Source organism: Callospermophilus lateralis, chromosome 6, assembly GCF_048772815.1.
Source record: "Callospermophilus lateralis isolate mCalLat2 chromosome 6, mCalLat2.hap1, whole genome shotgun sequence".
Lineage (NCBI taxonomy): Eukaryota > Metazoa > Chordata > Mammalia > Rodentia > Sciuridae > Callospermophilus > Callospermophilus lateralis.
This window is the reverse complement of record NC_135310.1, coordinates 34,047,245-34,069,441: the sequence shown is the minus strand read 5'-3', so window position 1 is coordinate 34,069,441 and position 22,197 is coordinate 34,047,245. Positions and strand designations below refer to the sequence as shown.

The 22,197-nt window shown below is 38.5% G+C and overlaps 1 protein-coding gene across 1 annotated transcript in view; it reads right to left on the bottom strand.

The window, feature by feature from the left end:
• The window catches only part of Moxd1 (monooxygenase DBH like 1), a 78,632-nt gene extending 58,591 nt beyond the window's left edge, over nucleotides 1-20,041 (bottom strand). The window contains exon 1 of the mRNA XM_076859727.2: nucleotides 19,778-20,041. Coding sequence (XP_076715842.2) covers nucleotides 19,778-20,041 — 264 coding nt within the window. The remainder of the gene's footprint in view (nucleotides 1-19,777) is intronic.
• Nucleotides 20,042-22,197: the final 2,156 nt, after the last annotated feature.

The following is a 22,197-nucleotide window of genomic DNA, read 5'->3' as shown; positions in this document are numbered from 1 at the left end:
AATATCATAAAATATTTAAAAAAAGAATGAGCGGGGCACAGTGACACATGCCTGTGATCCCATAGTCTCTGGAGGCTGAGGCAGGAGGTTTGCAAGTTCAAAGCCAGCCTCAGCAAGTTAGTGAGGCTTTAAGCAACCTAGTGAAACTCTGTCTCAAATTAAATAAATAAATAAATAAATAAATAAATAAATAAATAAATAAATAAAAAAAACAGGCTGGGGGTGTGGCTCAGTGATTAAGTGCCCCTTGGTTCAATCCCTGGTAAATAAATACATAAATAGATAAATTTTTTAAAAAAAGAATGAACACTCCAGGTCACTGAGGATTTTCCCTTCATTGTACAAATGAAAAAGGGGACTAATGTCTTACCCCAAAGTGAAAAGAGCTGCATCAAAGCCAGAAGCAGCCCTAAGGTCCAGATTCTTCCCAATATCACACCTGGTGAAGCATCCCTTCACCTTCCATAAAAACCAAGAGACCCATGGGAAGGATTCAGAATGAGCTTTAATGGTGCATGCTTATTATAATGAAAAATAATGAGAAAATATGCAAAACAATGAAAGTAGTTAAATTACAGGATATTGGGAAATCTAGGGAAGTTTTGTTTTTGTGGATCAGCCTTAGTTTCCTTACCAAACTTGCTCAGTAGTGTACATACCACTTCTGGGTGGGGGGCAGATAGGGCAGTGGTCAGAACATGGGCTTTGAGATCCAATGACTAGGATCTGACCCCTTACTATCTCCATACAACCTGACAGAATTATTGAAATCAAACGTTGAGAGCTTTGGTTTTAACATCAGTAAAATGGGGGTGGGATGTGTGTGGAGTGTGTGATAGATATTTGTTTCTAGATTTTTGGACTATAAAAAAATGAAATTTAGTAGGGGTGCCTACCATGGTTAGTTCCCATTCCATGCTAATTTTCTTTCTTCTTTGGCAATATAGTTTATTTTTTCCCCAAAAAAATATTTCCCTATGCTCTTTGCCACTGGCTTACTATGCTGGGAGCAATCCTGATATTAACGTTCACTAATATAACACACAAAACTTGCCTTAATTATACTTCTTAGTACCCCAAATATCTTGTTTTTGAAAAAAAAATGAAAATGTTCTAGAATGTACATGCTGAGTATAGGCAATTTTATTAATATTAAAATTAATTTAAGACTTCATTAATATTCTTGACTGAGAAAATACTTTATTCAAAAAAACTTAAAATTCATTCATTAAAATCTTAAAAATTAGTAAATTTTTTTACTCTAAAATTTTTTTAAAAAGTCTCTGAAAGTCACCCTCAAATGGATGGCATTTGGGCCTTTTATTCCTAAGCACCTTTTTATGATAATTATCAAGTGTGGATAAATTTAACATCTGAGGTCTACAAATTCTTTAATATGGTCAACCCCAAACTACTTTACCCTGGTAACATTAACTACAACTTATGTTCTACTTACCTGGCCCTGTTTAAGCAAACTACATGTATTAACTCATTTAACTTCCATATGGAATCTACAAGATGAAACTATTTTCCCATTTTGCAGAAGGACCCAGAGGCAACATATCCAGCATTCTACAGCTGAGACAATGAAAAGGCAGTATTCAAATGCTAGCAGTTTGACCAGAGGTTGTATCCTTCTTCACTACACTGTAGCCAACACTGTTGGGATAGAATAGGTGCTTTATTCCTGTTTATTTTTTCTGTCTAGAGAAAAGAGCTACATTAGAGTTTTTTGTTTTGTTTTTGCTTCATTCATTTTGTTTTACAGAAAATGTTACCTTTATGTAGTTGGGGTTTGACAAAAATTTTACTCTGAGAACCAGGCTGCAACTGTTAAAGCAATTTAAATGAAGTACTAGTATGCCACTGAGATGGGCCCATTTTCATCTCATACATTGTCAACGGGAAATAAAATAACAAAGCTTACGAACAAAGATTTAGATCAACTGTGCTTTACACTAAACTCAGATTTCATTACATTATTCATGCAATCACAGCTTTTGCAAACAAACAGAATCCAACAGAAATTGTAATCAGTTGAAAGAGTAGAATAATTATCCTAGTCTGTTTCCAAAACCATTAATTCCACAAAATTTCTAGCTTGCTTGCCAATTTTCCATTCATTCTATTTCCACTCAACACCATCAATTCCTTCCAACTATTCTACCTTTGTATGGCTTTTCAGATAATTTAGCTATGGGGAAATGGGAGAAGCTTCACTTAGCTTTGCTGTGATCCCTTGAGCTCACCTATCCTGTGCAAACCAAATAGCACCTGATATTGAAAGACAGTTGACAACTATTTCAAAGTTCTAGACTCTGAGGAAAATGTGATTGTCTAAAAGGAGCAATATCTTCAAATTTAGTGAGGAAAACATGGTTGGATCTTATTAAAACTAAAAATGTGAATTAACCTAACCATTGCTGTAATTGCATATTTTTTTCTGATTTTTCAAACTTTAGGGACTATTCTGGAGACATAATCTTCTGTTTTGATCCTACTATACCCTCACTATCCAAATAGTGTACTTATTCACAGGTTTACTTCAGCTTGGGCCCTCATTACTAGTTGGAAATCCACAGGCTAATCTTGTTTTCTCAAGAGACTTCCCAACACGAATAGTCAAAACCTTCTCCATACAAGATAACCAACATTTGTGCACCCTGAGCTTACATCTCACATCTCACCTTAGTGAGAGAATTTTAACTATGATACATGGGAGCTCCTGCCCTGGCTTCTTTCTATCCTAGAAATATCCTTAATGTAATCATAAAACCTACTCAATCTAAAAGAAAGCAGGAAAAAAATAAATAAATAAAACGTATGAAATAAAAAGAAAACAAATCAAAATGAAATGAAGGAGAAACATCACAACATATTTTAAAACATTCGAAGGTCAATGATATCTATAACTTAGTGCCAAAAAAAAAAAAAAAAAAGTGGATAATCCAGATGGGAAATAAACGCCTTGAAAGGCACAAGCCAGTAAACTCTTTCAAAAAACACGGATACTGTGAATAGCACTACAACTTACTAATAGGTAAAGGCCTTACTACAAGAAAATCGTAGGCCAAGATGCATTCACCTGGAATTTTACCAAATATTTGAGCAACAGACAATACCAATCCCTCATAAACTTTTCCAGAAAACAAGAGGGAGTACTTCCCAAGTCATTATTTTTACTCCAGCATTACCCTAACACCAAAGCAAAGATGTTACGAAAAAGAAATTATACATTGATATCTCTCACTGGACCTAGATGCAGATTTTCTTAAAAACAGGAATAGAGATATCTCTTAGCAGATAGATTCCAACAACATTAAAAAGGGGCAATATATCATGAGTGCAGAGTTATTTAAACATTAGAAAATCAATCACACAAATTCATCATATCAAAAGTCTAAAAAAGAAAAATCATATGATAATCTCCATAAATGCAGGAAAAAAACATTTGAAAACATTGACATGTGGCACAAATCTCTCAGTAATATAGCAATAGGTTTGACCTCTACCTTATAAAGAGTACCTATAAAAGGCCTATAGATAGCATCATACTTAATAATGAAACACTAAATTCTTCCTAAACTTAGGAAGAAGCCCTGGGAACAAGGTATCCTGCTTTCTACTTAGAGAAAACCCCACTGTTGGTTGTCCGCCTCTGACAGTTCATCTGTTCTTGGTTCCATTTTCTCCTCCCAATCCCTAAAAAAAAATTTTGGCTTGCCATTGTCTATTCTGTATTCATATTTTACCCTTTGGTAACCTCATCTAATCCAAGTTTTAAATCATCACTTTTAACTCAGTATCATATGTCCAAAAGTTTGTTTCACTTATAAGTCTTACTATTGTTTCAAATGCAATAAGTCCAAATTTGTACTTAATCCTTTACCTGTAAGATTTGTTTCACAGATTTTCTTTAATTTTACTGCCACCTTCTCAACTATCCAAATTCAAAACTGCAGTTTTCTTTAACTTCTTTGCTACTACTGCTACCTCCACAGAAAGGCTCCTATGAAGAATTCCTTTGAAATAATAACCCACTTTGTACTTCTATCTCATTTCAATTTCCATTTCAGTTCAGACTCTACCATTTATATACTTCTGTCAAGATCTTCCTTGTAAAATCATTCTCAATGCATCACTGCAATTTTGTCACTAGTATATAGTATAACATCCTAAAGTCTAGTTTCCCAGTTCCCTAAAATTCAGCCTGACGTGGACTTTCAGGTTATCTACTGTTTGATTTTGTCATATAACACCTATTTTCTATTTATGATTCCCTTCAAATGCTAGACCATCTTCTAGCTTTTTGCTTTTGTTCACGTTCTTCCTCTCTGTCTCTCCTACTCTTTTTAAAATTATTTTTTAGCTGTAGATGGACAAAATGCCTTTATTTATTTATTTTTACATGGTGCTGAGGATCAAACCCAGTGCCTCATGTGTGCCAGGTAAGCGCGCTCTACCTCTGAGCCACAACCCAGCCCTTCTCTTTTAATGCAACCAAGGCACCTCTCCATGAACTCCATCTATTGAATCCCTTTCCTTTAAGGCTAAGGATTCCATTTCCTCTGTGAAGTGTCCCTTGATCCTTCCCATGGGAAGTAATCATTTATTTTCTGAATCCTCATTCCTCTACTTACATCTTCATGTAGTATGCATGTGATATATTGTAGACATTGGATTATCTTCTCAACCATGTGGCAATTGACTAGAAACAGCTAAATCTCATTAATCCAGTTATAAACATGCACCATTAGAACAGTTGTTCACACTGTGAAATGGAACACCCCCAAAGCAAGATGATAGATTATTTCCATACTTGCTCTCAGATATATTTACATATGGTTAAGACCTGGTGTGAAATGTGTTTAGCCAGATGCTAGAATGAGTTTGGGGCCACATGATTTGCCATGGACACACATCTGGCACTGAGATCCGGAAATGCTGTATGACCTTTTAGCCCCTATGTGGACATGAATCTTAGGAGACTGACATTAGTATTTAGAAAAAAGGATTTATGCATGCAACAATTCTGAAATCCTTTTATACATGGAGAGCATTGCCTATCTATTTTAAATAATAAAAAAAAATCTGAGAGAAACCATGTTTAAGAATGTATTCTAATTTATATCCCCAGACTGACGTGCATATTGAAGATGCTCTTTGAATATTTGTGTACTTTAAAAAGGAGCATCTACCTTTCCTTAATGAAGAGATTATTTTGAAAATAAAAGAATGCAAGAACTCTCACGTGACATTCATGTCTTTAAAGTGGAGGAACAGTTCAACTTGATGAGACACAAATATTCCTCAGGGGTACCTTTTGTCTTCCTTTGTTCTACTAAAGTACATGGATATCAATCAAACACAACTTTAATGGTGCCAAAATTATACAGCAAAACGACATATTGGCAAATATTAAAGCAAGTTACTTGAGGTAAAAGGAAAAAAAGGCCAAGAAACAATTCTGGGCTCCAAAATTCATACCATTCAACTGTTTTTCCTGGGAGGAAGAAAAGGAAGGAAAAATGACAGCAAACCACCCAAAGCATGCTCTGTCTTGAAATGAGATGTTGAGATGCAGATTGGGTAAGCCTAAAAATAAGTTGGATGAGTTGAGGAGTTTCCTGACAGTTTGACAAAGGGATAATGTTATTCAATTGGAATAATCATTGGTCTAGTTATTGTGTTATTACTGTCCTCTAGAAAACAAAACAAAATAAAACTGAAGAATGGAATGGACATAGTACAACATTGACCAAATAAGTGTTCAATTACAGATAAAGTCACCTACAAGTGGATATTTACAAAACAATAGTATATAGTGCTTTTCCAGCACATTCTTAGTACATCTGATCTCCACCTTTAAAATCACCCCACTCCCTGTTTCACTCTGTAAATGGATATCCATATATATCCAATGTGAACTCCATGCCTCAAGCCATCTTCCTACAGAACATTCTAGGAATTTTCAAATAAAAGTAGGAATGTGGATCACAGTTCACATTCATTAAAATGGTCTAATGTCACGATCACAACAAAAAATGTAATTATATCCCATATATTAAATACATCATCTAAATGCATACAGATTCTATATTGTAAATATATATTATATAGGTCATATATGTTTATATATCATAAAATACTGATAAATAGAAGTTTCCACAAGAATCATTAAGAAGCCAGGCATGGTGGTACATGCCTGTAATCCCAGTGGCTCTGGAGGCTGAGGCAGGAGGATTGTGAGTTCAAAGCTAGTCTCAGCAAAAGCAAGGTGCTAAGCAACTCAGTGAGACCTTGTCTCTAAATAAAATACAAAATAAGGCTGGAGATGTGACTCAGTGATTGAGTGCCCCCGAGTTTAATCACTGGTAGCCCCTGCCCCCCAAAAAAATCATTAAGAAAATGGACTTCATGGAGATAAGAGATTGGGAAGGATTCAAAGAATCATGATACTATGCAAAAGAGTTTAAGAATAAAAATATGCAGGGTTTTTTTTTTGGCTTTTTGTTTTTGGGGTGTTGTTTTTGTTGTTGTTGTTGTTGTCGTTTTGTTTGTACTGAGAATTTACCTCAAGGGTGTTTAAACACTGAGCCACATCCCCAGTTCTTTTTATTTTATTTTTTTAATTTTTGAAACAGGGTCTCATTAAGTTCCTTAGGACCTCACTAAGTTGCAGAAGCTGGCTTTGAACTTGCCATCCTCTTGCCTCAGCCTCCTGAGCCACTGGGATTCCAGGCATGTGCCACTGCCTTTGACAAATATGTTGATTTTTTTTTTTTTTTTAAGAGAGAGGGAGAGAGGGAGAGAGGGAGAGAGAGAGAGAGAGAGAGAGAGAGAGAGAGAGAGAGAGAGAGAGAGAATTTTTAATATTTATTTTTTAGTTTTCGGCGGACACAACATTTTTGTTTGTATGTGGTGTTGAGGACCGAACCCAGGTCGCACGCATGCCAGGCGAGCGCACTACCGCTTGAGCCACATCCCCAGCCCCAGATATATTGATTTTTAATAATGTAAATGTAAAGGCTGGTATACAGAGATTATATTAGTTTGTACTTAAACCATTTTAATACCCTGAAAAGTGAAATGTGAAATAGTTACCCCATATGAATTGCTTTATGTGCATCTCAATCACATTTAGTTGAAGTACTTAGCTCAGCTTCAATATGGATTGTCCTTGGGGTATTATTTTTTGCTTTCATTGTGGAATAAATATTGATCATATATTTCTCGAGAAAAAATACTACCTGGCACCTTAAAAATTTGAGTATCTAAACCCTAATAATAGAGTTAATCTTCTGCTATGTCACAAAAACATTTCTCCTGAAACATGCTCTCACAAAATTCTTTTATCATTGGAATCTTTTATGTTTTGAAAAAATTATGAAATATATAATCGAGGTTTCAAAATGCTGTGTGGCAACTGTAAAATAAGTCACCAACAGCAGAAGTTGTCAGGAAGTTGAAATTTATCATTTAACATCATAGCAAGAATTACTGTCACTTTCAAACTAAGATAACATACCAAAAAAGCCAGCTTTGATAATCAGCAAGATTGCTGTGACCCCTTGTTCAAAAACATGATTACACAGATGTTAAATTGGTTCTCATTGTCAGTCTTTTTTTTTTCCTGTCTCTCTTAAATAAAATCTTTGCTACAGAATAGAGCTTTGACTGGCACTGTGTTAAACAGGATGAATTGAAAACTCTTATGAGTGTAATAAAACATATGAATAGACTTTGGTTCAGCTTGAAGAACTGAATGTAAGCACAGCTGTGGAACAATCCTTGAGAAAAATGTTACCATCTGTCATCATTTTCTTCAACAGGTGCCTGCAGTTTTTCTTCTGTTTCTAAATCTCAAAATCCTTGTTAATTCAAACATTTGTTTGTACTATCTATTTCTGTAATAAGTGTTATGGTGGTTTAATAATATTGATAGTATAATAATAAATATTTTCATGGTAAAGAGAATCTTTGAGCAGAAAAATATCATGAGGCTGTATAAACAACCTTTATAAACACAATCCTCAGGTTTCAATAACTTTAAAAAGTCATTTGTTAATCTTAGAAATCTAAATGGAATGTCAAAATAGAAGAGGATTGCACTTTAGAACCCACTTCAGATAAAACAGAAACTCTCCAGGTCTAATCACGGATCTTTCAAATGCCTATCAAAATGCTAAAATACGAACCCACAGCCCTATGTTCTGAAAAGAAAGATGCCCATTTGAGCACCCTGGGTGTTCGGCAAAGGCCACCTTCTGAAATACATATCCTGGATTTTCTACCACAGCCAAACATCTCATTTTAGTTTTCATGTTGATTAATTTAAAACTTTTCACTAAATTATAGAATTAGCAGAGATACATAATAAAATCAAAAGGTTCATTGTTTGTCTCTAATAATATAATTCAACAGAAAAAAATTCAGTTTTCACCATTCAAAGAATATTCATTTTCTTTGCCCTATTCCATCATCTAAATTTAAACTTCTCCAAACTGTCCATAACCATTTTATGCAAGGAATAAAGTTCAATTCTTCTGCCTGCCTGCCTTGCTCTCCTTCCCTTCATATCTCTCTCTCTCTCTCTCTCTCTCTCTCTCTCTCTCTCTCTCTCTGTGTGTGTGTGTGTGTGTGTGTGTGTGTGTATGGTGTACTACTGTGGCTATCTGTGAGGAATGAAGAGGAGGAATAAAAATGGTGGCCTTGAGATGCCTGGGAGTGCTATGGTGGTCTCAAAGTCTTGAGTTTGAGAAGTAGTGGTAAAACTGGAGAGAAGTGGGCATATCTTAGATTTGTGTAGGAGGGAAAGTCAATAGAACCTGAAGATGGGTTTTTATTTTGTTTTTAATTTCTTATTTGTTCTTTTTAGTTATACATGACATAGAATGTATTTTGACATATCATACATACACGGAGTATAGCTTCCTATTTTTGTGGTTGAACATGATGTGGTGTTACACTGGTTGTGTGCTCACATATGAACATAGGAATGTTATATGTAGGATTAATTCTACTGTCTTTCATATTCCCATCTCCCTCTTTTCCTTCCACGTCCACCTTTCCCAACTCAGTGAACTTCCATTCCTCTTCCCTCCCCACCTGCCCTCCATTGTGAATCAGCATCTACATATCAGAGAGAACATTTGGCTTTTGGTTGTTTGGGATTGACCTATTTCAATTAGCATTATAATCTCCAGTTCCATTCATTTACTGGAAAGTATCATATTTTCATTCTTCTTAATGGCTGAGTAATATTCCATTGTGTATGTGTACCACATTTATTTTATCTGTTCATGAAGATGAGTTTTTACATAAAGGGTGAAGGAAAGAGAAGAAAACCGATCCCTCATTTTTTGACTGGAGCTAACAAGAAGTGCCATTTACTGAGCTAGGGAAGCCCAGGAAGAAACCATGTTGAAAGTAAATCACATGAAGTTTGAGAAGTCTACCTAAATACCGGGGTGGGCAGGTCAGGAGGTAAGACTGTACTCCTAGAGAAGGCAAAGTAATGCACCCATGGGAGGCATAAGAAGGGTTTAGAAACTCACCAAGTTTACATTTGCCTTTGCTCTTGAGGCCCTCCAAATTCTTGCTTTCAAGCATACGCAATTGGTAAAATATTCTTTTCTTCTTATTATTCTTCAGATTTCAAGATGCATACATAGCGATTATAAGTAATTTAAATAATATACTAAAGTTTACAACAGGAAAGGAGACTAAATACCCTTGTGTCATTGGAACAGTTCATTGCACACAAAGACTAGTTGTATTTCTTGAGATAAGTTTAAAAAGCAGTACAGACAGTTTTGTGATGGTTAATTATCTTCCCTTCTGTCCACTTTTTGAATAACCTAAAAGTACGAATGTGGAATGAAGTTATTTCCAGCATCACACTCAAGTGAACCCAAAAAATGCCTAACGCTGGCTCTGACCAAGGAAGATTTATCTCAAAAATAGTTTTTCAAAGAAACGATCACAAAGCATTTACACTTAGAGTGATAAAGCTCCTAGCCTCACCAGGCAACCCATTCAATTTCAATACCTCTGGTTGTCAGGAATGAATTTCTTATACTAAGTTAAAATCTTCCAATATTAATCAGGATCTACTAATTGCACCCCCTACCTTTTCTGGAAAATAATACGTAGTATCTATTCATTATTTTTTGAGGAAGACTGTTTACTACTTCAAAGACAATCATCATTTCTTTTCTAATTATTGTTTCTCCAGGCAAAACATTGCCAGCTAAATCTCATCCTAATGCTCAGATTTCCAGCAGTCTCAACCTCCTTGTAGTTCCCCTTGGAATGCTCCCACTTACTCATACGCCCTTTAATAATGCTGTTCCTAGAAGGGAACCTCTGGTCAGCCCAGGACAGGGTGCTATGTCAACACTACATTCATTAATGTGAACAGTAGAGATTATAAGGTGATATAACATGTGTTTAGCAGCCACATTATAGAGAACTTAAAATGAACTAATATTTAGATCTTTTTCATACGAATTCTGATTTAATATAGTGTTACACATTTTGTACATATATGGCTAATTTTACTTGAAGCAACTTGTTGAACTTCACTCATATTCACAATGAATTTTTTTTGTACTGAAGATTAATCCTGGGGATGCTTTACCTGTCTGAGCTACATCTCTTCCCTCCCTCCCATCTATCCATCCTTCCTTCCTCCCTTTCTTTCTTTCTTTCTTTCTTTCGTTCGAAGGGCCTTGTCAAGCTGCTTAGGTTCTCACTAAAATGCTGAGGCTGGTGGCCTAGAACTTGTGATCCTCCTGTCTCAACCCCACCACCAGGGTTGCTAGGATTACAAGTGAGCCCAACTCACAATAAATTTTTAACTTTTAGTTTCCATTTGTTATGTTGGTATATTTTAACCTCATTTTGTAACCTAATGTAGCCAGTCTACTAATAGGTTTGGGGTTTGGGTGTTATATTTTTATAAATACAATTTCATTAAGCCATCATTAACAAGGGTATCATGCAAAACTATGAAAAATCCCTTACGATCACTCCAATGCAATATTTAATACCTCAAGCTACAGATGCAGCAAATCAAATGCAAAAGGAAATGCAGCTTTGCTCTAAGCTATGTCTATTGAAACCATGCTAGCCTCTATTCATTAATGACTGCAAAGTCATTCACAAATCAATTGCTTAAAGCTTGGTCTGGAATTGTCTCAAACGCTATCTATCTCCCCCTCCTATACATTTAATTTACACATTTTTCTCAAGTTGAAAAGCTGCAATTTTTGTCTTCAATTACTAATGATAATGCCTCCTATTTATGGAGTACTTTTGACATGTCACATACTCTGGAAGAGCTTTTACGTGACTCCTTCATTCAATCCTCACAAAAACCCATGATCATGAGCTCCCTTCTGCACAAAAGGAAACTCCCTAGGAGAGGTTTAAGGAGTTTGCCAAGGGGCACACAAGGAATAAGCTTCAAGCAGTGCTGGGACTCATACCCAGTCTAGAAGATTTCCTGGTCTTAACCGCTCAGCAGTTATTCAGCAGGTATTTCTTGGGCTTCTGCCAAACACAGGGAATTGTTCTTGGTACCTCAGGAAGGTTTGGCAGCAAGGACATAGTCATCAGATTGCAAATGTTCCATCCATGCCCTAATAAGATACTAATTATCCACCACTCCTATTGCTCCTCTTCTTTCTGCTGCCACTATAGCTTGAGGGCACTTCACTGCTTATTAGCAATCTTGGAGAATGGGGAGGAAAAGGAAAGAATATTTATGTAATGAATGACATATGATAATTTTTCCAAATACTAAGGGAGTCCATTTTGTTATTGTTAATTCTAATCAAAAGTCTTAGATCTGATCACTTCTGGACTAAATAAAAGAACTACCTGGTACTCTCATTTATTAATGAAATGAAATGATGTTACTTTGCTACCCTCTGACATGCATAACTGATATATTTAGACTCTGTGTAGGTACCCTCTCATTTGCTTAGAAATACAGCAGCTGGTGCCAACTGGCAAAAGGTGTATAGGAATGGCAGAGGGTTATGGGGAGGAGAGATTCCTAATTCAGTACATTTTGAAATATACTTCTACTCTCAGATTAAAAATTGCTGCTCTTGTCTCAGCATGTAAATTTGAGAAAATACTTAAATGAAAATACTTTCATTTTCATTAAACTGATCTCAGAAGGGTTCCATGCCAAAAAAAAAAAAAACAACCCATCTTATTTTAAAAAACTGATGTTAAATCTGCAAGCATATGGTAGCCCTAGCTCCAAACATCGACTGGTGAGTATGAATGATTCTTTACAGAATCCTGCTTTGTATCCCACATTCGAGGTCTGCAATCTCTCAAGCTTCTGCAGGTTGAGTTACAGGATCCCTATCAAAGAGTCTGACCACATAAAGTCAGCAATTACCAAACCTGTCTCTGCATTCGAATCACCTGAGAAACTTGAAATATATCAATTATTTTGTCCAATTAAGTGAGATTGCACTTTCATGAGGTAGGAAGAACTAAGAACTAGAGATTTCAAAATTTTCTTTCAAAAATTCCATGAAAGATGGAAATCTTCCCCCAAACATGTGTTGTTGTGTTGATGTTGCCTCAAAGACCTTCAGCTCTCCATTATTATTAAAGATGAGAAAGGATATAGAGAAAAACCTTTATACCTAGTATTAAAAAATAAGCTTCTAGGGAGCTGGGGTTATGGCTCAGAGGTAGAGTACTTGACTAGCACATGTGAGGCACTGGGTTCACTCCTCAGCACCCCATAAAAGTAAATCAATAAAAATAAAGGTTATTGTGTCCATCTACAACTAAAAAGGAATATTTAAAAAAATAAAAACTATACTTCTACAAAAGCACCAGCTTTGGAGCTTGAAAAACTGTGGTTGAGCTTACTAAATATCATTGTAACAATGCACACAAGTAGAAAAGAGCTCATGGAATTTGGATACATTTGAAAAACCATTAGTTATATTTTCTCCAGCTAGACAATTTCTCATATTGAAGGTCTTCTGGGTTCTTTGATGTCCATGCCAGATTATCTTCTTCATTGTACGTAATATTTTGAATTGTAAGCCCATGGTTAACTTCCAAAGACAACCTTCACAATGTAGGGCATGTGTTTTCCTTTGTATTTTGATTATTAACACACTAATCTGAAATAGTCACAGAGTCGCTTCTTGACAACACTCTAGTGTAATTCTTTGCACAGCACTTAATAATCCCTGGGTTCTTGTTTATTTATTTGCTTACAGCTACCAGTACCAAAGTACCTGCATTCCAAAGTATACTCCTGATTTCATCTCACTCAATGCTATGTCCCTGGCATCTAGAACTGTCAAGGAACATTCAATAAATACTGGCTGAATAAATGAATGAACATTCCATTATCTGTCTGTAGGTGCTACACAAACACAGCCATGTGAAAACCACAAGTGATTTCCAAGCTGTGTGACCTGGAGCTGAGAGTCTGTACACCTACAAAAGGAGAGAAACAAGATAGTGACCTCAAAGAGGTATTGTGAGAGTTATACAAGATAGCACCCTTTAAGGACTTACTACAATATGAGATGTAAATGAAGAACTCAGTGAATGAAACAGCATAAAAATCATATCCTATAAGTGTATTTCTATGACATTTACAGTGGAAAAAAGGTAGTAAGAGAAATGCTCAGAAATACGTGGGTTTTTTTTTTTTTCATTATTTAGAAGAAAGCTACAATATGTTTCTATGGAAGCTTCTTATAGAAAAAAGTGCATCAAGCCAGGGTTCAGAGGAAATAAATCCAGACTGCAGTGTGTGGCCTCCAACGAGGCTTTGAGAGTTATCTAAGGCTTAGTTTCCTCATCTTTAAAATTGGGTAGAAGGTTTGAGGGGAAGCTGCCAAATTCGGAGCTTTTAAGAGGCAGCAAGGAAATCACAAAACATCAACACTTAACCTATAAAAGCAAGAATGGTACAAAGATTGTGATTTTGGCTACATTTGATGAATAAGAATGATGAATAAAAATTTACCAAATATATTAAATTATATTTGGTCTGTACATTATTTGTATAGCACTCAGATGCATGATCCTAATTCTACAGTTAATAAAAATTTTCCATTTATTATCCATTTTTTTTTTTGCTTATATGCTACATGTTCTCTTTATATGAAAATTTAGTTGTTTAGTTTATTCTAGAACTGAAGAAGTTTAAAAGGTATAGATTTGGAAGAAGCTTTCCAAGGATTTTTTTTTTTTTTTTTTTTGCTGAAAAGTTCTTTATTAGGTATTTGCTTTAACTTACAATAAAAAGTATTGTGAGGCATCCATGTACACTGGGTTTTTTTCTTATTACATGTGCATCAAACATTTCCAGAAATACCATGATATGTAATGAATTCATCCCTTTTGCCAGCAACTTTATTTTAATAGGGCCCCATTATGGACGATGAATCACTAAACTACGGTTCAGTTTCTTTGAAGTGGACTCTTGCTTCTCCTTCCAAGACCCCAGAAATATGCTGTCTGTGGTCTGAAACTTTCAAATCCATTTGTCAATTCAGGTGCATTGTTGCCTTGGCTGTTAGGTCCACTTGTTTCCTCAGGCTAATTACGAAATCCTCTGCTCTGCCAGGGGGGACCATACAGCTGAAGAGCATCAGCGTGCATTTGAACACCGAAGCATGTGTCCCCATTACTAATGCACCAAGCATGAAGCCTGGAAAGGTCCCTTCTTCATCTGGAAATTGGGGGGCATCATCCCAAGACTTATAAATATCTCTTAACAAAGCTGCAGCTGAGCTGTGTCAGGGTTGCACACTTTTCTTCATCTTTCCCTTACAGCTTTCAATTTGCTTTGCAAACATTTCTTTGTTGCCGTTGGCTGGGGTGTGCTTAAAAGAAGCACATCGTTAACCACAAAGAATGCTCACTGTTTTCTGTGATTTCAAATCAGTTCCCAGCACTTCCTCAGAGAGTAGCCCCGGCAGCAATTACTCTGCCACTGAAGACACTTCTCTGCAGAAAAAGGGTTCCGGTTTTGAGACAGCCAACAAGCAAGGCTATAACAAATGATGACATATGTTTCAGCCTCCATTCATGAGTGCTTTATACCCCCATAGGAAGGGTGAATCCATTTTTGTGCAAATTCAACAGGCACATCCCACAATGCTGCTCTCTTCTCTCCCTCACACAGGCTGGGCATTCATAGCCCAGATTACTTGCCTCAAATGGGCACTCACAGTTGCTTAATGGTTCGGGTGGGGGTGGAGTTGCTCTGTCAAAAAGGGGCAAAGAACAAGGAAAGGACACGGATCCATCAGGAAAATGAGTTGAGCTGATTCACTGTGACAAAAGAGTGAGGTTCTGGAAAACCAAGGCAAAAAAGACAGACTGCTTCCCGCATCCAGGCCCCCATCCAGGCGGACCTTCGCAGCATCCTAGAGGGGACGTTTCCATGCTGCTCCAGAACACCAAGACAGGCTTCACACCTCAATCTTTCTGTTTCTCTCTCTTTTCTCTCCCTTTTGATGTCACCCAGTCACCCACCCTTAGAGATACTATCCTCAGGCAGGGTCAGAGAGGTTATAAAATGGGTAGGGCAAATTTTCATAATTATGCCAGGCTTCTAGTTTCAGGCTTCTAGGCCAAGTTTGCTGCCTTGATGCAAGGAAATTCAAAATATGACTTTTTACCTCCATAAGCCTGGACTGGGCTACAGCTAGGCCCTGAGTTCAATCCCCAGTACTACAAAAACTTTTTTTTTAAAAAAAATAAACTTGTTAACTCCGTAAGTTTACAGGCAAATGTCACACTGCCCTCTACAGGTAGTCTCATTGGATCTGACCCTTAACTAGTGATTGGCCACCACTGAAAACTATGGGGCTGCCAAAGTTCAGAACTCTTACTGGAGGAAGGGCATGAGGGGAGGAGGCCAAGGGAGTAGGGAATAGGCAGTGGGAAAATTACCAACTGTTCACCAACTCTTTTATTTAATATATATTTTTATTTGTTCTAATTAGTTATAAATGTATTCACTAACTCTTGAGAGTGGGGAGCTTATATGTGTGTGGGGGGAGGGGGAACCAGTGAATAAGTAAACATTGCCTCTCCATTTAAGCAGAATGGAAAGAGAATGGATACATGTACACAGGCATTAGAAATTGGTGGTGTGAAGGAGACTCTGGCAAGTGGTAAGGATGGGTGTGATAGAAGGTATTTTCCAAGGACAACCACACTAACATATTCCATTCCCATGATGTTAAGGTGGTGTCTGTGCTCCTTGAATTGGTGAGCCTGTGGCAAGAGCAGAAGACACACAGTATGACTCAAAGGCTAAGTCATCAATTGCTATTCAGCTTCTGCCAGGGATTTTTTGGAATGTTCACTCCTGGGACCAGTCACTGTGCTTTTGAGGATGTTAAAGAGCCACACAGAGAGGCCACAATCCCACCCAAATCTGGGTGAGCACCCACCAATAGCAAACATCACAGGCCAGTCAGACATTCAGGTGAGTAGCTTTCAGGTACTTTCAACCACTGCTTTTGGAGTCAATACAGACTGGAGCAAAGAAGAGCTGTCCTCACCGAGCCATGCTCACATTTCAGACCCCTGAGCAAAATAAGGGTCACTATATTAAAAATACTATGTTTTGGGTGTGGTTCATTATACAAGAATTGATAGCCAAAATAATGGGCAAGAGTCCCTGACACTGGACTTGTTTCCTGACACAGAATAAACCTGGTCCAAAAAAGAAATAGGATTTTCCTCTCTGTCTTTCATGGGTTTTCATAATTTGCGTTGATTCTTTATTAATCTTAACTTTTTTCATCTTGGCCCCCAAATAGATTGTCTATGGGATATATCGCAACTGAAATTGTATGTGTGTGTTCACACTTTGTACAAACTGGAATTATTGTCAGTATTTAGTAATTAGAGTATTTTTACATTCTCTCTATCTTGTATGCCCTCTCTTTTCCTCTCCTATCCTCCTCTCCCTCCCCTCTTCTCTCTCTCTCTCTCTCTCTCTCTCTGTGTGTCACACACACACACACACACACACACACACAATATGAATTTCTGTCTTTTCTCAAAAATAAAACAAACAATCTGGCAATATTGAGTTTGCATTCCCCCATAACAGTAACTCACTTGCAAAAACTTTCCCTCAAAGCTGTCTACTATCTGTTGCAGTCTGCCTGATCCACTCAATCCCATGCCACCCATTTCTCTGCTGACCTCTATAAGCATTTAGGCTATTTAGTCAAACATTCCCTACCTGATCGATTAGAATTTACTTTTAAATACAGTATTCAAGTTTAGTGCATCTCATTAGAAAAAGAAAAAGAACAATTTAAAAGATCTGAAATTGAAGTTTAAAATTATGTAAAAAAGGATGAAAGAAAATATATGTGGAAAAGGCACAAATGGCATGACTGGGATGTCAACTTGGGTCACATCATATAGCTTGATGCCATTGTCCTTCTGTGGCTGCTGCACTTACATTGATGCCCCAGGAACTAAGGCTTTTTCATTGTTCCACAAAAAGTCTGTTTTCACTGGGAGAAAAATTATACAAAATCCAAAGTCATCTAATGAAATCACATAGGTTGTACTCAAGAATCTGATTTATTTTTGGTATAGTTGCTAAAGATGATCTTATCACATATTGTGTGAAGAATCTCAAATAGTATCTAAGGAGAAAACTCAATTTCAAGCATTGATAAATGGAATCACATGGCCTGGATAATCCTGCTGGAATTGATATATTTCTTGTATTTTACATTATTTAGTATTTTTCATGTAACCAGAGTTTTTAAGTATTTTAAGCAAACCCTTCATTTAACTAATTAGCATAATTTAATATTTTTAAAATCACTAGAATATTTAAGGAAATGGAAAGGTAAAGGATGTTGGTCAAGTGAGAAAAATCGTTTCTATATGAAAATAAGGATTTTATATCATGTGGAATAAAAAATAAAGAAGAAATTCATTTTTTTTCTTTGCTCATTAAGTATATTGAGAAAGTGCCCAGCTCTTGATTATATCACGGTGGTATATAATCACAATTTAAATATATTCACAATTTATTTTTAAAAAAAGTTTCATGTCTCAACATCAATCTAAAAAGCACTTAATTAAGTCTTATGCAATCTTTATAAAGAACCTCCATCAATGTGAAAATATTCTGCAGTTTGTAAAGTCTGTTTGTGGTGGTTCCATTAAGGCAAGCTGAGTCAGGATCTTACTCTTAACTGTTTGATATCAAATTGGGTAGACTTTCTAGAAATGCTACTCTTTGACAAAAATAATAGCAAGTTAACTTTTAAACTATGCCTTTTTGTATAATATTACCATAGTAAGATTTCTCATGCCCTCTTCTAGGAACATAAAAGGGTAGTTGCTGGGCCTTATACTCCTCACCCTACAATAGGCTAAAATGGGGATTTAAGTATTGTCTACTTTATATCACAGAAAAGTGAGTCTTTCAGCCCATGAGGACCATGTTTGGGGATCAAATCCTTGGTTCACAAATTTAATGCCTGAGATAGTGCAGAAGAAGAAAATTTATACATTAGTGACTTTAGCAGAGTGCAGTCCTCATAAAACTTTCTTTTATTGGAGTCGTCGTAGAATAGCTCCTTGGGGAGGAAACAGTGAATTTATGAAAAAAAAATAGATAATAGGATGGTTTTGAGCTTTTATTGCTGTCACTTTATTTTTAGCCAAAGTCAAGATCAGGGGTTCAAATGTGATGGCACCTCAGCACATAGTGCAAATTGAACTTAGAAGTTGGGATAAATTTATTGAGAAATATATTCAGAAATCCATCAGGAATATTGGTTTTCATACTATCAAAGCCTTAAGACAGTGTCAGAACAATTGAAATTTTCATATGGACTTTCTGTAAAGGGTAGTGTTTTGAGATTCTTTGTGTAACAAAGAGTGTACATTCACCACAATCCAAAAGTGGTCAGGATCAAACAATGATATCCAGTCAGTCATTCTAATCCTTCTGATCTGTCTTTCCCCTGTGCTTAGTGACTCCTGTGAATAGGCAGCGTCGCTTCTGCACGGCCCCCTCCACCCACCAAGCAAAGCAAATCAATTCAGTTTGCTGCTTCTTAGAATAAACGAAATTGTGTACCACTTAATAAGGGACTTTGTCTGAGGATTTTAGATAATGAAGGTGTCTGCAGTTTCCTAAACAACACTTGGAATAACAAACTTCCTTAAGCGATTCTTAAGGACCTTTCTTTTATTAATCCCTCCGGGTAAAGTAGCTAACATCAGCCCCGCGCCTGGAGGGTCCAACATAGTCAGCAATAGGGACTTTCTGAGATTCCCAACCCTAGACAGCAAGACCGCAAAATACCAAGCTTTCTCCCCGGATCCCCGCCCAGAGCCGTCCCTTAGGACTGGGGGTCCCGCTCCTTTCCCATCCGGAATAAATGGGGATGCTGCGTGGCAGGTGTGTACGTGGGAGATTTATTAAGTGGGCGCTGGGGCAGGAAAGTGTTCAGAGCAGGAAAACTGCCTGAGCTCACAGTGCTCAGCTCTCCGGGGCAAAAACTCTGAACGCAGAGCGCCAGGGAGGCGCGAGCACTCCGCTAGTGCCCAACCTGACCGCGAAGGTGAGAGTGCGCGGGGCTTCAGGGACCCAGGGTTTCCAAGCTCGCCCGAGGCGAGACCCGGTGGCCCCAGGGTAGCCTGCACCCGCGCTCTCCTCGGGATAGGGACTGGCCCACCCTGGCGGGGCGGGAGCCGGAGGGAACTCTCTTACCTGGAGGTAGGGTCGCCCGTGGGTCACACCGCCCACGACGATGTCGGCCGCGGCCATGGTCCCGGTGGGCGAGAAGCCGAAGCCCACATAGCCGGCGGTGCGCACCTCGAGGCGGAAGGCAAGCCGGCTGCCCTGCTGGCCCCAGCCCAGCCAGTACTTGCCCTCCGAGTCGAGGACTGTGTGGTGAGGGAAGGAACGGCCCGAGCCCCCCACGCCTGTCCAGGGGAGCAGCCCCCACAGCAAGAACAGCGGCCAGCAGCGCATCCTCCGGCCCTTCCTGCCCGCCGGCACCTGGGGTCCAGCCACTGGGCAGCAGGAGCAGGCAGGAGGAGCAGGCACGAGGAGCAGCAGCGAGCGGGAGGACTGGGACCGCCCCTGGGCCGGCCGTGCGCGCCCGCCCGGGAGGGCAGGACCTGCTCTCCCCGCCCCGGGTGGCGGGCTTCGCCCGCCAGGTCCCCTCCAGTCCTATCTACCCACCCTGGTGCTGCCTGGCCTTTTCCGCGATCCACCTGCCGCCCCCTACTCGGGACTTGGTCCCCGTTGGGTTGTAAGGAAAGCGAAGGGCTTCCTGAAACAAGAGAGGAAGAGGCAAAAGCTGAGACCAGGGGCCAGGAGCAGGGGGGGAAAGAGGGAGGAGAGAGTCCTAGTTGGGGAAGAGCCTTGGAGAAGAGGGTTGGGGGTAGGGATTCCTGGGGAAAGAATGGGAAATTGGGATTGAAAAGCACATTTAACTGAGGAAAAAGGAGTTGAATAAGCAAAGAGGCTGCCCTGGAGTGTGGTGGAGAGAAAGTTGAGAGAAAGCCCCCTTCCTCATATCCTTGAGGTGGATTTTTCCAGAACCATTGTATTCCGAAGTGCCCAAGTCCCCATGGATGAAGCTGTGTACCTCTCCCAGTGCATTTCTTCCAGGCTTTAGCCCTTGGGGTCCCAAATCTTGTTCTTCACATCAAGTCATCAGAATGTTTGCCTTCTGCCTGGATTTGTTTTGCTTTGGTTTGGTTCAGTTTGGGTGTGATGGCACAAATTCTATCTACTTTGTCATGCACAGAGTAGGTCATGGTTGATTTTCATTTGAAATCCTCTTTTTCTGATATTTCAAATTCTGGCCCTAGTCATGTGTATCAAAATGTTGCTCTGGTTTTTTTGCTTCCACCTTTGAACACAACACTCATGTCTTCAGAATGCTGAATACTCCATATGGCAGATATAAATTATCTTCTTTATTCATTTATGTATACTCTGCCATCTTTCGAAAAAATAGTCATAAGGTATCTTACAACAAAATATAAAAAACAAGTGAGAGGACATCAAAATAAAAACATGGATAAGAGGAATACTACAACTACCTACTATTTACTTCAGATTTTGAAGCTCCGCACAAGCCACCATACTTCTTATTCTCTGTCCTCAAGTTATCATATTCCAGCCTGTTTTTTCTGACTCCTGATTTATCTTCCAATTTCTTTCCCCATAATTTTTCCAAAAGCATCAGCAGGCATCTAAACTGTTAATCTACGGATTTAATCACATGTGACCATGTCTAAAAGGCAACCTTTACATGAATCTGCTCACCAGGGGCTTCAGGAATTTGCCTAGAAAAGGATTTGTCCCAAGGAGAGAAGGGATCAAGGTCCACAGGTTTATCCAGTGACAGTACCAATATCAGAGAAGAGTGACCCGGAAACTTTAGGATAAGGGGAGCTGCTGGTGCTGTTGCTCCAACAGGACCCACTGGGAACAGGGGCAGCAACATCTGCCAGCAACCCAAGGGTGGCAGCCCTAGAACTGGGTTGCCATAGACACTAGGAACTCCACTGCTGCCACTGGCTTCAGCCTGGACACAAAGGAAGGACGTGGAGAGAAAAAAGTAAAATGGGGGACACTGAGGTCAAGAGGTGTGGGTTGAGGTTCCAGAGGAGGCACACTCATATTGAGCAGCCATTCACTATCCTAGGCAGGAATTTCATGGCATTTATGATACTACAAGGTGATCTTGGCAAACCTCCTATTTTGTGGGCTTTCCTTATTCCTAGCATGCAGGAGCCTGGAACCAATAAATGACTATTATCTGCTTCTTGGGGTTCCTTATGTAAACCTCAAATTCACATCCACCAGGATATTTTCTGTCTCCTTATAAAAACAAAATGATGTCAGGCTTTCTAGAATTTGGTTTCCATTTACTTTTCTGGCTTTCCCTTCTATTACTCTCCTCTCATCCATTGGCCTCTGGACATATGAAAATCACCTTTAGGATCTCAGTGGAGAGCCACACTGTTTCACATCTCAGTGCCTTTTCAGATTTCTGCTCTGCCATGTTTTTTCTTTCTCCCCTCCGTCCTCTTCCACACTCCACAGTTGTGTGATGGTGTCAGGAACGTTCTGTCCCAGAGACATATGGTGTGCAGACACTTACTGCACTT